The 12,566-nt window shown below is 31.3% G+C and overlaps 1 protein-coding gene across 1 annotated transcript; it reads left to right on the forward strand.

The window, feature by feature from the left end:
• Positions 1 to 1,005: 1,005 nt before the first annotated feature.
• LOC109598096 (membrane-associated guanylate kinase, WW and PDZ domain-containing protein 1) lies at positions 1,006 to 11,244 on the forward strand. The gene is made up of 4 exons (XM_020013929.2): positions 1,006 to 1,606; positions 4,690 to 6,313; positions 8,811 to 9,201; positions 9,262 to 11,244. Exons 1-4 carry the CDS (start codon positions 1,392 to 1,394, stop codon positions 9,435 to 9,437), a joined length of 2,406 nt encoding a protein of 801 aa, XP_019869488.1. The 5' UTR covers positions 1,006 to 1,391; the 3' UTR covers positions 9,438 to 11,244.
• The last annotated feature ends 1,322 nt before the right edge of the window (positions 11,245 to 12,566 follow it).

Below are 12,566 nucleotides of genomic sequence, written 5' to 3' on the forward strand. Positions count from 1 at the left end.
AATAAAATAATATAAATTCTACTTTTAAGAAGTGTAACAAAAGAAACAAAAAAAAAAACGTATAGCATTATGAAATATGTTTTTATTCTGACTGGTTAAAACTTGAAAAACTCCTTTCGAGTTAACCCATCCTTAACACCCATACGTAGGAGTACCTGACTACCTAAAACGTAACTTATTCAATAAACAATATAATTACAAGAAATTTAATTAGACAAATTTAATTTATCTAATATATTTTTCTATATTTACAAATTTTGGGTAGTCGTCACAGTAGCTCATCCAATTAAGTAAATCTACCGTGTTAATAAAGGATCTAAGAAGAGAAACATTACAGATTGAATACATTTAACGTATTAAAACCTATTTCTACAAAACAATCGAACTAACGTGGGAGATGTCGAAATAATCGCTCATGAAGTTCAATAGGAAAGTGTGTCAACAACACCAACAATGACGGAAACATGTTTATAAACATTTTGAAATTTGGGAAGTGGTTAAAGATATTTTTATATTATTTCAATATTTAAAAGTACAATAGAAGCAAACTTTTTCTATATAACACGTGTTAATAATAAATAAAAGTTTCTGTGAAGTACGCAAAAATAGATGTTCTGAATTTCTATTTCTCTAGAAACTTATCAATTTCAGACCTTTTTTGCACCATAAAAATATATTAGTTGTAGGTGTTCTTTTTTATCACAATTAGTTTCTAAATAAACTATAACACCTAGAAAACTTAACATTCAATATTAGGCAAATTGTGTGACATCCCAGGCCAAATTTTTAAAATAGGAGCGCCCTCTGTGGGCCACAATTATTAAACACACGCACGTTAACAAAACAATAAGAATTTTTTCATAAAATTGCACATAACAAAAATAACCAATAATTATCAAAAGATGGCAGGGAGTTTTGAAAATGCCGACTGCATCTCCGTAAACAGGAAATAGTTTTCGGAGATGTGGCAACTGCGTGTGGGATGTTGTTGACGAACACTTCAGCCACCATTAACTCAACAAAATAACCAGCAACCAGGAAATTCTTTACAACCGTTTACATTACATTTTTTATTATTAACCACTATAGTAATGCGTGTTGATGTGAATTTTTTTTACAAAGAAGAATGCACCGAGTACGTAACGTTCGACCAATGAAAAATATAATGTAGTTAATGTGGCGAGTACGCAAAAACTTTTCACAAATGTAGTTCACACAGTGAGTAAGACGGCATTTAAAGTGTTTATTTTGTGTTGTTTTTGCTCGTAACGATGCACTTCCCATTCATTTTGACCGCATGAATGTCAAGAGAAAGATGCTGATTTCATGAGTGTGCCGTACGTGTGCGTTGGATTGTGTTTTAAATGAATTGAAACTAGTGAATTTCGAATATGAGTCACACCAGTGATCAGAACCCCCTTTCCCAGCCTTTGAGGGTAGAAACGGATAGTAGCAGTGTGCATAACGAGGCGAACGGGTATTTTGAGGAAAAGGACAACTTTAGTCATCACAATAATACTGACAATGATGATACTGACTCATTGGGGCCGTTGCCTGCGAAGTGGGAAAAGGCCTACACGGAAAGTGGTGAAGTCTATTTCATTGAGTAAGTATCAATTATTTATTATTATTTAACATTCTAATCTTAGAAATAATGTACAGCATCTTAGTCCTATTTTTCTCAATTAGAAAAGTTCAATTAGTTGGTAAGTTCAAAGGCGAGAATTGAAAGTTCAAATTGATGTCAAAGTAAAAGTTGATGCTGGCTCTTTTCTGTTTGTAAAACTTGTTTGAGAGAGATACATACTAATAACTATGTTTAGTCAAAGTGTGTGCCACATCTGTCTTTCATAACTCACATGTGTTTTGAAATATACATAAACAAGATGTGTGGTTTCACAGTTTTAGATATAATTTAGTTTTAAGATAAATATGTTTGATATGTATTTGATAAATGTTGTGAAATCATTACTCAGATTTTCTTAGTTTTAATGAACTGAAAATAGTTAGATCTTAATTATAAATCAAGTTGATAAAACATTTTAGACGCAACAAGGAAATTATGGAAGACATTCATGAGTGTTACACTAAATTGGTTTTAGAAAAGTAAGTTATAAATCTAATTAAGTTTAATTTAAATATGTGTTAAGCACACGCACTAAAAAGTTTTTTAAAATGTTAATTGCGTGTAAGTGTGAAGTAAAATGTGTAATAACAAAACTGTAAAACGTAACTGTTTCCTTTATAATAGTGCAAAATGTAAATTAGTCAGTAAATTATTTAATTAAAAAATATATTATGTGATATACTTAAAGTATAATTTAATTTAAATTGTTTCTAATTAGTTTCTAAAATATTGCGATCGTTATAGATAAAAATGTTTATAATCATTATTTTTTGTTACTTTATATTTATATTATTTATATGCCAAACAATTAAAAAGTAGCTATAATATTTGAAAATTTTTATTAATCCATGTAATTTTCTGTAAATTACTTTATTTAGACACACAGTGATGGGCACACATTACTATTTATTGTTAATTAGGAAAAGCGGTGTGTTTTTCTAATTGAATGCAATCAAAATATTTTATATTTTATTTAAAATAATTACACTATATTTTTCTACATTTATTCATTTTGTACTCATATCAAAATATTTTCTGCTTAAATTAATTCTTAAATAAAATAAATTTGCTATGTGGCTGATTAGAAATAGCACACATTTAAAAAATATATATTTATTTAGTTTTTAAAACTGAAGAATCGGCAATGTTCGTGTCGGTATTTGGAGTTATCTCATTGGCTAGAGGCATGCCTCAAATCCCTTATCATTAAAATAATAGCTCAACCTTAAAGCGTATGCGTGAATGTTGGAACAATTAGAAATATATACTTATGAAACTAACTGGTGTGAAGAGGCACATTTAAAAGTGCCTCTGGAGAAATATAGATTGAAATTTAATATAAAAATGTTACTGACTGTATTAACATATTACCCTTTTACCTTTGTTTAACTATACCTAATAAATATTCTATTTTAAAGAATTACATACATTAAAATGTATTTTTAATATTAACGTTATACCAATAAAATCATTTTCATAGATGATTATTGCTATTTAATTTAATATTGTGACCTCTTTGGACACCACTGTACATAGTGTACGTGAAATGATTCCTGTCTTACCCTGTGATGTTTAAACACCCACATAATAATGTTTAACACCAAAAATGTTTGATAAATTTGGCACAGTAGTGGTTGTTCTGCTTTTTATCAGATAAATATTTTTGTTTTCGTTACAATTGTAAACATTTAAATCTCCAAGTATACGGTGCGTTGTAATCGATCAATCATTTACAATATACGGTGTGACCTATTTTAGGTGAAAACATTTCTGTAACGTTTTTATTTACAATTCGAATTAGTTTGTGACAGCATTAAATATGACATTTGAATGGTTTTGTTTTTTTTTAATCAATTAATTACGGAATAAAATGTCATACATATTTAAGAATATAATTATATAAATTATATTAGCGATATTGAGTGCTTAAAATTATTTATTTAATAAAAATTACTATAATATACAGATAATTTAATACAACTACATAATGTTATAGTTTTGAAATTAATAAATCTATTTACAAAAAATATTTATTATTTTTGAAAATTGGGATAACCTAACCTAACTTTTTAAATATGTCAAAAATCAGGTCGAAACAAATAATTTTTTACTTGATTGTATAGAGGGCTCTTTTACGAACATTTTGTCTAATCTAACCTAATCTAATTTACTAGATATGTCCTAACCTAACATAACTTTCTAGATGTGTCAAAAATCAGATCAAAACCAATAATTTTACTTGACTATATAGAGGGCTCTTTTACGAACATTTTGTTTAATCTAATCCAACCTAATCTAACCTCTTCATATCAAAACCAATTATTATTATTATTATTATTATTATTTTAAATGACTGTATAGATCATTTTTAACCCATAAACAATAATTTGTTAATTATGAGTAATTGAATATGAAATTTTTTTTTGTCTTTTCGTCTCAACCTTATCAAACTTAACTCCTTAGCATTAGATATGTAAAAAACAAATAAAAACCAATAACTAACATTACTACTATACATCTGAGGGTTGATAATTATGTAAAAATTGATAATAATTTACTACTTTTAAAAATACTATACTGTAATTGTCAATATGTGCTTAAAGATGCATATCCAACACTCTCATCAGATTACTTTCTTCCTAATTTAGAAGATAAAAATTATGGACAAGATGAACACTTTCACTAAATTTTAATCACTATGAAAATAAGGTCTCAGGATTATTGGAGGAAGGTGTGCTAGGTAATTACTGCTGAACAGTTAAACGAGAAACTGATTGTAAGAAGTACAAAAAATATTCAGCACACCTTTCACACACAACCAGTAAAATGTGAAAAGACAAGACAAAATGTATGAAAATATTTTTTTGGTTAAAAAGTACTTGGACTCAAAATGTTCGTAAAAGAGCCATACCCTTAAGTAGTGGAATATTTTGTGTGTTGGTTATCTGTTTTCTTAATGCCTGAAAGCTAAAAAAGCTGTAAAATTAACCATTGTTAATGGTTTTCGAATTCTACGGAATATTTTACCATGATATCCATTAAAAAAAATATTATTGTTCCAGTCACTCTACCGGAACATCTCATTGGCTGGACCCTCGTCTCTCGAAATTCCAAAAGAAGTCGTTGGAAGACTGTCTGGACGACGAGCTGCCTTACGGCTGGGAAAAGATCAGCGACCCCCACTACGGCACCTACTTTATCGACCACGTGAACCGCAGAACCCAATACGAAAACCCTGTGATACAAGCCAAAAGGGCCGCGTCTCAAAATTCCGCCAGGGCCAGCAGGACGTCGTTCACTAAAGACCCGTCCGAGCTGTGCGGTCAGCGTTTCAGGACCTCCTTGGTTAAGTCGTCTAGAGGCTTGGGATTCACCATTGTGGGCGGTGACGATGGGGTCGACGAGTTCTTGCAAATCAAGTCGGTGGTGCCCAAGGGGCCGGCCTGGCTGGACGGTCAACTGCAGACCGGCGACGTAATTGTCTTTGTGAACGATACGTGTGTATTGGGGTACACGCATAACCAGATAGTCAGGCTGTTTCAGTACATCAGCGTTGGGTCCACCGTTTCGCTTGAGGTTTGTAGGGGGTATCCCCTGCCGTTTGATCCCAATGACCCCAACACTGAGGTGGTGACCACAATAGCTGTGGACGGGCATCTACAACCAATAGCTAACGACAAAAGGTTGCTAGACACCAATTATAACTTTCTGGATGGGGATGACGTCTCCAGAGACGAAGAGAACGTCTTAGACAGCACCGACGACATAGATGATCTGTTGAAAGGTATAGGCAGTCTCACATTAGGTAAAGTAGAAGTACGTGTTAGAATAGTCAAAGGAAATCTCGGTTTCGGTTTTACAATAGCTGATAGTGCTTGTGGCCAGAGGGTCAAGAAAATATTAGATAGACAACGATGTAAAAACCTCATGGAGGGGGACATACTCCTTGAGATAAACGAGGTGTCCCTACAAAACATGTCACACGACGATGTTGTGCAGGTGTTGAAGAACTGCCCGTACAACAGCGAAGCAACGATTTGTGTACAACGAGGATGCACAAACAAAACGCCAAATATTAGAAATAAGCCTAGGAAATTAGACAATAGATTTGGGGGTAAAGATATAAGTAGCGCATATAGAAGTAAAACACCCACAGCCGACATATACAGCACTCAGCCAAGAGAAGTCTTACCAAGCAGACCTAAAACTCCTTTAGTTGACACCAGAAGTCTTACCAAAACCCCAGTGAAAGACCTAAACTCCAACACCAACCACGAATTACTAAGAAGAGACTTCAACAACGACTCGTACAATCCGGAAAGGTCTCGCCTGAGATTGTCCCTCATTGACAATCCTGAGGAAGAGGTCGAAATAGACATAAGCGAGAACAACATGCCCAGCAAACCCTCGTACGAATTTCCACCGCCTGTGGATCCCAAATTCGGTCTGTACATGTCGTTGCCGCACCGATACGACTGCACTTGTTTCACCTGTGCTAATCAAAGAAGTGGGTCAGGCATTGCGGAGACCTGCGACTCGTACGACATGAGCAACGGGAAGAAGAATGGCTACGATTGGTGGTACAATTCGAGGAACAGCGAGTATGTTACTACGGCCGTTACGCTCAACAGACAGGAAACGGGGTTTGGGTTTAGGATAGTCGGCGGCATCGAAGACAAGTCGCAGGTAAACAAAAGTGTTTTTGTTTGATAAATATTGTGCTTTTCTGCTATTAACTTTCAATGATAAATTCATAAATTATTTATAATTAATAATTCAAAATAATTAAAGAAATAAAGATGACAATTTTGTGTTATATTTAGAAACAAGTCTGAAAAAATAAATTAAACTGTTAATTAGATTTAGATAAAGAAATTTTTCTACAGTTTCTTTATTGGATGTTGAAACTTAATCTGTGATAAATAAATTAAATTTGTGTTTATCAATGAATTTCTTTATTTTTACATAAATGAACATGACTTTTAAATTTTAAAATTAATTTTGACTAATATAAATTTATCTATTATACAGACAACGTAGAATTAAGAAATTCAGTCAATATTTTTTATTTTTAATGCTGTAATTTGAATAAAAAACCCATTTGCTTTTTTAAACCTTTATAAAAGTTATTTTTTATTTTTCGAATTCGACAAATAATTTTACTAAGAAATAGTCGTTTTTTGACATTTGAAAACTAGTTTTTATATCCATATTTTTTATAGTTGAACTTTAAAGTTAAAATTAAGTATATTCGGACTTAGTCAGCCATTTTATATAAGAAAAGACTCTCAAATATCGCGGACTAGTGTAATTAAAAATCTAGTTTCATTCTACATTTGAATTTTTTAATTGAGTTAATTAATTTAAAAAGTACAACAGTTTATTAATAATTACTCTGTTAATAAACGTACAGATTTACATTAAATTTTCTACTTTCTTAATTCTTAACAAAAGTTTTTGGTTAGTAAATTTATAAAATAAATGATTCTGAAATGTCTTAGATAAGTTTTTCAATTTTCATTTTAGTATATACAGGGTGATTCATTTAACTTATTCATAAGACGTTTATCGAGAACGGAACAAAGTAATCATTTAAATTTTTTATAGCAATTATAACTTGACTATTAACTACTTTTCTAATTTATTTTGAACAAAATTTTATTTCCGGTTTCCCCGGAAGTGACGTCAACTTTGTTATTTTTAGTGGAACACTCTGTATATTTTTGGATTTTTAAATTCCACACTTAATTGCAAATAAAATGGCTATACCATGTCATATACCTAAACCCAATAATTTCTGCGTTATTAATTTTTTCCCAAAAATTTTGACAGATTGATGATCTAACTAATATGTCTGTAAAGTCACGAATTTTGATGCTGGAAAGTTAATTTTTGGTATAAACGTTAAACAAGGTCTGTTCTATAAGGAACCATTATTGATACTCACAAATTTTATACAGGGTGTTCATTATTTACATTTAATTTTACGCATCATAAAATATTAAAAACATTGTTATTTTCAATGGAAATGGAAAAATCTCGGTTAATATTCTTTTTCTGCATAAGGATATAAGCATTCTAACCGAATGTCTATAAACTTCTAATGAATTAATTAAGTGAACACCCTGTAACTTTATTTGTGGATTCAGTCAGTAAATTTACCATAAGAAGTAATTCTGAAATGTCTTAGATGATAAATCTTCGAAATTTTGTTTTTAATAAATATATATTTTTCAAGAGTTGAAAAATTTTAAAATAAAATAATTTATTAATAGTTAATGTATTAATAAATGTTCTATTTTTACTTAAAATCTTCTAGTGTCTTAAATTCTACCTTTATTTGTGAATTGAGTCAGCAAATTTGCATAAAAAGTGACTCCCCAGTGTCTTGGATGGTAAATTTTTCCTATTTTGGTCTTAATATATATTTATTTTTTAATAGTATAATAATAATTAATTAATAAACGTTCTAATTTACCCTACATCTTTCTAAATTTTAACTTTACTTGTGGATTCAGAGAGTAAATTTATATACAAATATATTTTAATATAATAATTGATTAATTTTACATAGTTTAATTAAAACAGTTTATTAATTTGTTAATAAAAATACAATTTTACCTTAAAACCTTCTTTGGAATGTTGTATTAAATCATCTATTAATCAAAATTAAAACATACACTGAAATTATATAAACACTACACAATTTCTTTGTTTGTGTTTTTTATAATTTTTGTAAACACTACACGTAATCATATACTTTTTTAATATCTTTGTACAATTATGTTTTTTTATCATTTTTGTGTTGTTAATATTGTTAATAGTCACTAAAGACAAAACAGAACCGACAAGTAAAGCCGACAATTAAACTGTGTTTTATCAACGGGCCTTTGTTATACTCAAGAATGCTTTTGTAACTTGAGACGATTTTAGATAAGTTATGTGTTCAAGTTCAATAAAATTGGTTCTATCCTGCTTTAACAGATATAAAAGTTAGTTATTGAAACATTTTGAAATACCAACAATTTTTTACCCAACTTCTGCAAGTAAATCTAAGCCACGAGAGAAAATTTTGGGTTCGTGGAGCAGAACATGTCAACCATTATTCTGACATCACCTTAGAATATTAGTTTATTAATTAAAATAAATAAAAGTCACAATTTAAACCGTATTCCCATTAAAGGTTGCCGTTGGCCACATAGTGACCGGTGGAGCGGCGGACCTGGACGGCAGAATAAGATCCGGGGACGAGATCGTAAGCGTGGACGGTCTGTCGGTCCTCAAGGCTTCCCACAGACAAGTGGTGCAGCTCATGAACTCGGCAGCTGGAAGAGGACAAGTGAACTTGATACTGCGAAGGAGGATTTACCCGACACCACCCATCGGTCAACAGGGCTATTCCATGCCGTGGTCGCACGATAGCTCGCCGCCAAGCAACAGCGGCCATCCACCACCTTTAATCGTAACGAATCACCACCCCGGCCAGACCTACGACGTGACCGTACAACGCACAGAGAACGAAGGCTTCGGCTTCGTCATTATATCGTCGGTGAACAAAATTGGGTCGACAATAGGTGAGACAACCTAACATCTTTCCTAACATTGACATTAACAAATTTATTTTTGGGCCACAGGTAGACTAATAGAAGACAGCCCGGCCGAAAGATGCGGCAGACTAAGGGTAGGTGATTATATCGTGGCGGTGAACCACATCGACATCATGCACCTAAGTCACGGCGACATTGTCAACTTAATCAAAGAATCTGGCCTCTCGGTGACACTAACAATCGCTCCAAACCCGGATCTGTGATTGAATTTACGTGTTTAACACCAATAATCAAAAACGAAGTAACAATCTTGTTGCATATATTAAATTACACACCCTTCAAGCTGTAAAAAATCGAATTCGCTTAAAAATTGGTAGCTAAATTGGATAGGAAGTTGTATTTTTATTTTTACATTAGAAAACTAGTTTCGGTGAGTTTATACAGGGTGTAAGCTATTGTTATTGTTAAAAATGATATTTTGAAATAATAGATGTTATCAGAAATTGTAATTAGATATTTGTGATACAAAAAGATTTGTTGAGCAATTTTAAACGGCTTGAAATTAATAACTGTACTGTTATAAATTAGTTAAAATCAATGAATTCCCGATTATTGAACGCATTGGTATTAATTAAAAATAAAAGTCATTTGTTGGTTGTTAATAATTTGGCTTGACGTCTCATCAATTTAGAAATCGCATGCCTGCTGTCATCAATCATATTTTACAGGCTGTGTATTTTCAGTTGTATAAAAACTGTTAAAAAATATATAATGTGAGCTCAATGTATTTAACTGATGGTTTCAGTTACATTTTTTAATACCAAATTTTGATTATCTAGAACATTTGTATATGTGATATAGATATAGACATCTCACTGCCTCAATAATATTAAAAAAGAACTGATCAACGATTTTTACATTTAAGTGGGAAACTGTTTTTTCTTAAGTTTGGAATTCTCTCATAATATAATGTTGTCATATAGATTTAATATTTGATCATTATTGTATTAGTATCTCTCGAATTCGTGCCCTTCTCTACACCCACTAATAATTTTCCTCTCTTTTGTGGCATTATTTAAGGATATTTTGTAATTTGACTGAACAAATTTTTTTATGTATTTATTTGTGAACGACTGAATTTGCTAACCAATAATATTCTTTAAACAGTTAATTTTTATTGTGATACATTGGGAACTTATCCAAATCTCTCATTTTGTGAAACGTACTATTTTTAGCTGTCATAACGATAACTAATACAAGTTTAAAATATATTATTGAAAATTGTTGTTAGCTATTCCTTAAAACTCAATCATTTGTACTCTAATTTATTGTATTTTCCTACTAACTAAGAATTTGTTACCTCCTGTATTATATAATATTTAGACCTTACTTTTAAGTTTATAATATCTGCAATATAAATAATGTAATCATTCCTACTGGATTATATTAGGCTTTTGTATATTTAAAACTTCGGTGTTTAAAATTTCTGTGATAATCTAATGCATGTGTAGTTTAATGTAACAATTTTATGAGAAAACTGTGTTTTGATATAAAGAACTTTGTACTTTTTTATACACCGTTTTGTCATAAACTAAAATGTGGCAATAAGTCAGAACATTAAGGAATAAAGTCATTTTACTGTTTTAGGAAAACATACAATGTTAGGTTGTTTAATTAAAAAATTCGCAAATATTTTAAACAAGGATATACTTTTGTATAAATTTTAAATATACATTAGCGATCTCAATTATTTTATATATTTTAATAAACTTGCCTTATAAATTTGATCTGAATTAATAAAATATGTATATTATATATGTATATTAATGTTGTTATAATTAGCATATTATATAATTATGTAATGTTAAGAGTTTAGAATAAGTTACACTTTATATATTCAGTCTGTATCATTGTTATCGTATTTTTAATGTTACAATTGTTGAATCAAAAATTATTCCGGCCAGCGTTCATGAGGAAAAAAATCAAGAATGAAATAAGCTAGACTGATATTTTGTATATAATTTTATCTCCATCTGACTTGTTTTCCAGAATATATCTTATGATAACCAATCGTATTTTATTTTCTTATGTTTACGTAACAATTCAACATGTAAACAAACGTTTGTTTATTATTTTTATTACCTTAAACTATCACCCTGCTTCATATTTTTGATAACGAGGTTCAAACTTTGGTATCTTGGCATTTTTAAATATTGAATAAGTTCTCGCTGTTTTTCAAAATTGTGTGAATTTCGAATGGTAATATATATGCAAGGAAGTACTATATCTGATCTTAAATATTGGTGGATTGTAGTTCACTTTAATAATTTTTATTGGTTCTGAAAAGTTTTACTTTTGAGTCAAATAAAGTGTATTTGTGGAGAATTTTATTACACCATTTTATTCAAAAGAAATTGCAGCTGAAGCATACAGAATTCTTGTTGAGACTTACGGTGACAATGCTTTGTCGCATACGACATGCAGAAATTGGTTTCGACCCTTCAAAAATAATGATTTTGAAATTTTGGATGAAGAACGTTCTGACGCTCCGAAAAAATTTGAAGACTGAATTGGGGGAATTACTCGATCAATACCGATGTCAGACGCTAGCAGATCATAAAAACACATTACAATTAAATGAGTCCACAGTTTCAAAACATTTAAAAGTGTTGGGAATGATGCAGAAGCAAAGATATTGAGTGCCGTAAGAATTGAAGCCAAGTGACGTCGAACGTCGTTCTCTGACATGTGAACTATTGCTTTAATGGCAGAAAAGAGAATGTTTTTTGCACCGTATTGTGACTGTCGATGAAAAGTGAATATACTACGATAATCCAAGGCGTAGAAAATCGTGGGGTAAGCCCGGCCATCAACATCGTCCACAAAGCCAAAATTCATGGTTCGAAGCTTCGTCTCTGCATTTGGTGGGTTCTGCAGGGTGTAATTTATTATAGCTGCTTAAACCGAATGAGACTATCACAGGAGATCACTGTCGACTTCAATTGATACGGTTGAGTTGAGCCCTAAAAGAAAAACAGCAGTTATACGAACAGAGACACGATAAAGTGATTTTGTTACATGACAACGCTCAGCTTCACGTTGCGATGAAAACCTACCTGAAACACTTCAATGAGAAGTTCTACCCCACCCGCTGTATTCACCTGACACAGCCCCCATTTTCACCATTCTGTTTGATGGCACATGGCCTGGTTGAGAAGCGCTTCCATGTTTACGAAGATATTAAAAAATGGATCGATTCTTGGAGAGCCTCAAAAGACATATTATTTTTCCGACGTGGAACTTATATGCCGCCAGAAAGATGGCAGAAAGTAGTGGCTAGAGGGGGGTCAATACTTTGAATAAAATATTTTTGTTCTTTACATTTTAAATAA

This window comes from Aethina tumida, chromosome 1 (assembly GCF_024364675.1).
Source record: "Aethina tumida isolate Nest 87 chromosome 1, icAetTumi1.1, whole genome shotgun sequence".
Taxonomy (NCBI): domain Eukaryota; kingdom Metazoa; phylum Arthropoda; class Insecta; order Coleoptera; family Nitidulidae; genus Aethina; species Aethina tumida.

Coding starts and splice junctions, on each gene's coding strand:
- LOC109598096 (XM_020013929.2), top strand. CDS start 1,392: ATGAGTCACACCAGTGATCAGAACCCCCTTTCCCAGCCTTTGAGGGTA. Junction 1,607..4,689: donor GGTGAAGTCTATTTCATTGA/GTAAGTATCAAT, acceptor TTATTGTTCCAG/TCACTCTACCGGAACATCTC. Junction 9,202..9,261: donor CAAAATTGGGTCGACAATAG/GTGAGACAACCT, acceptor TTTGGGCCACAG/GTAGACTAATAGAAGACAGC.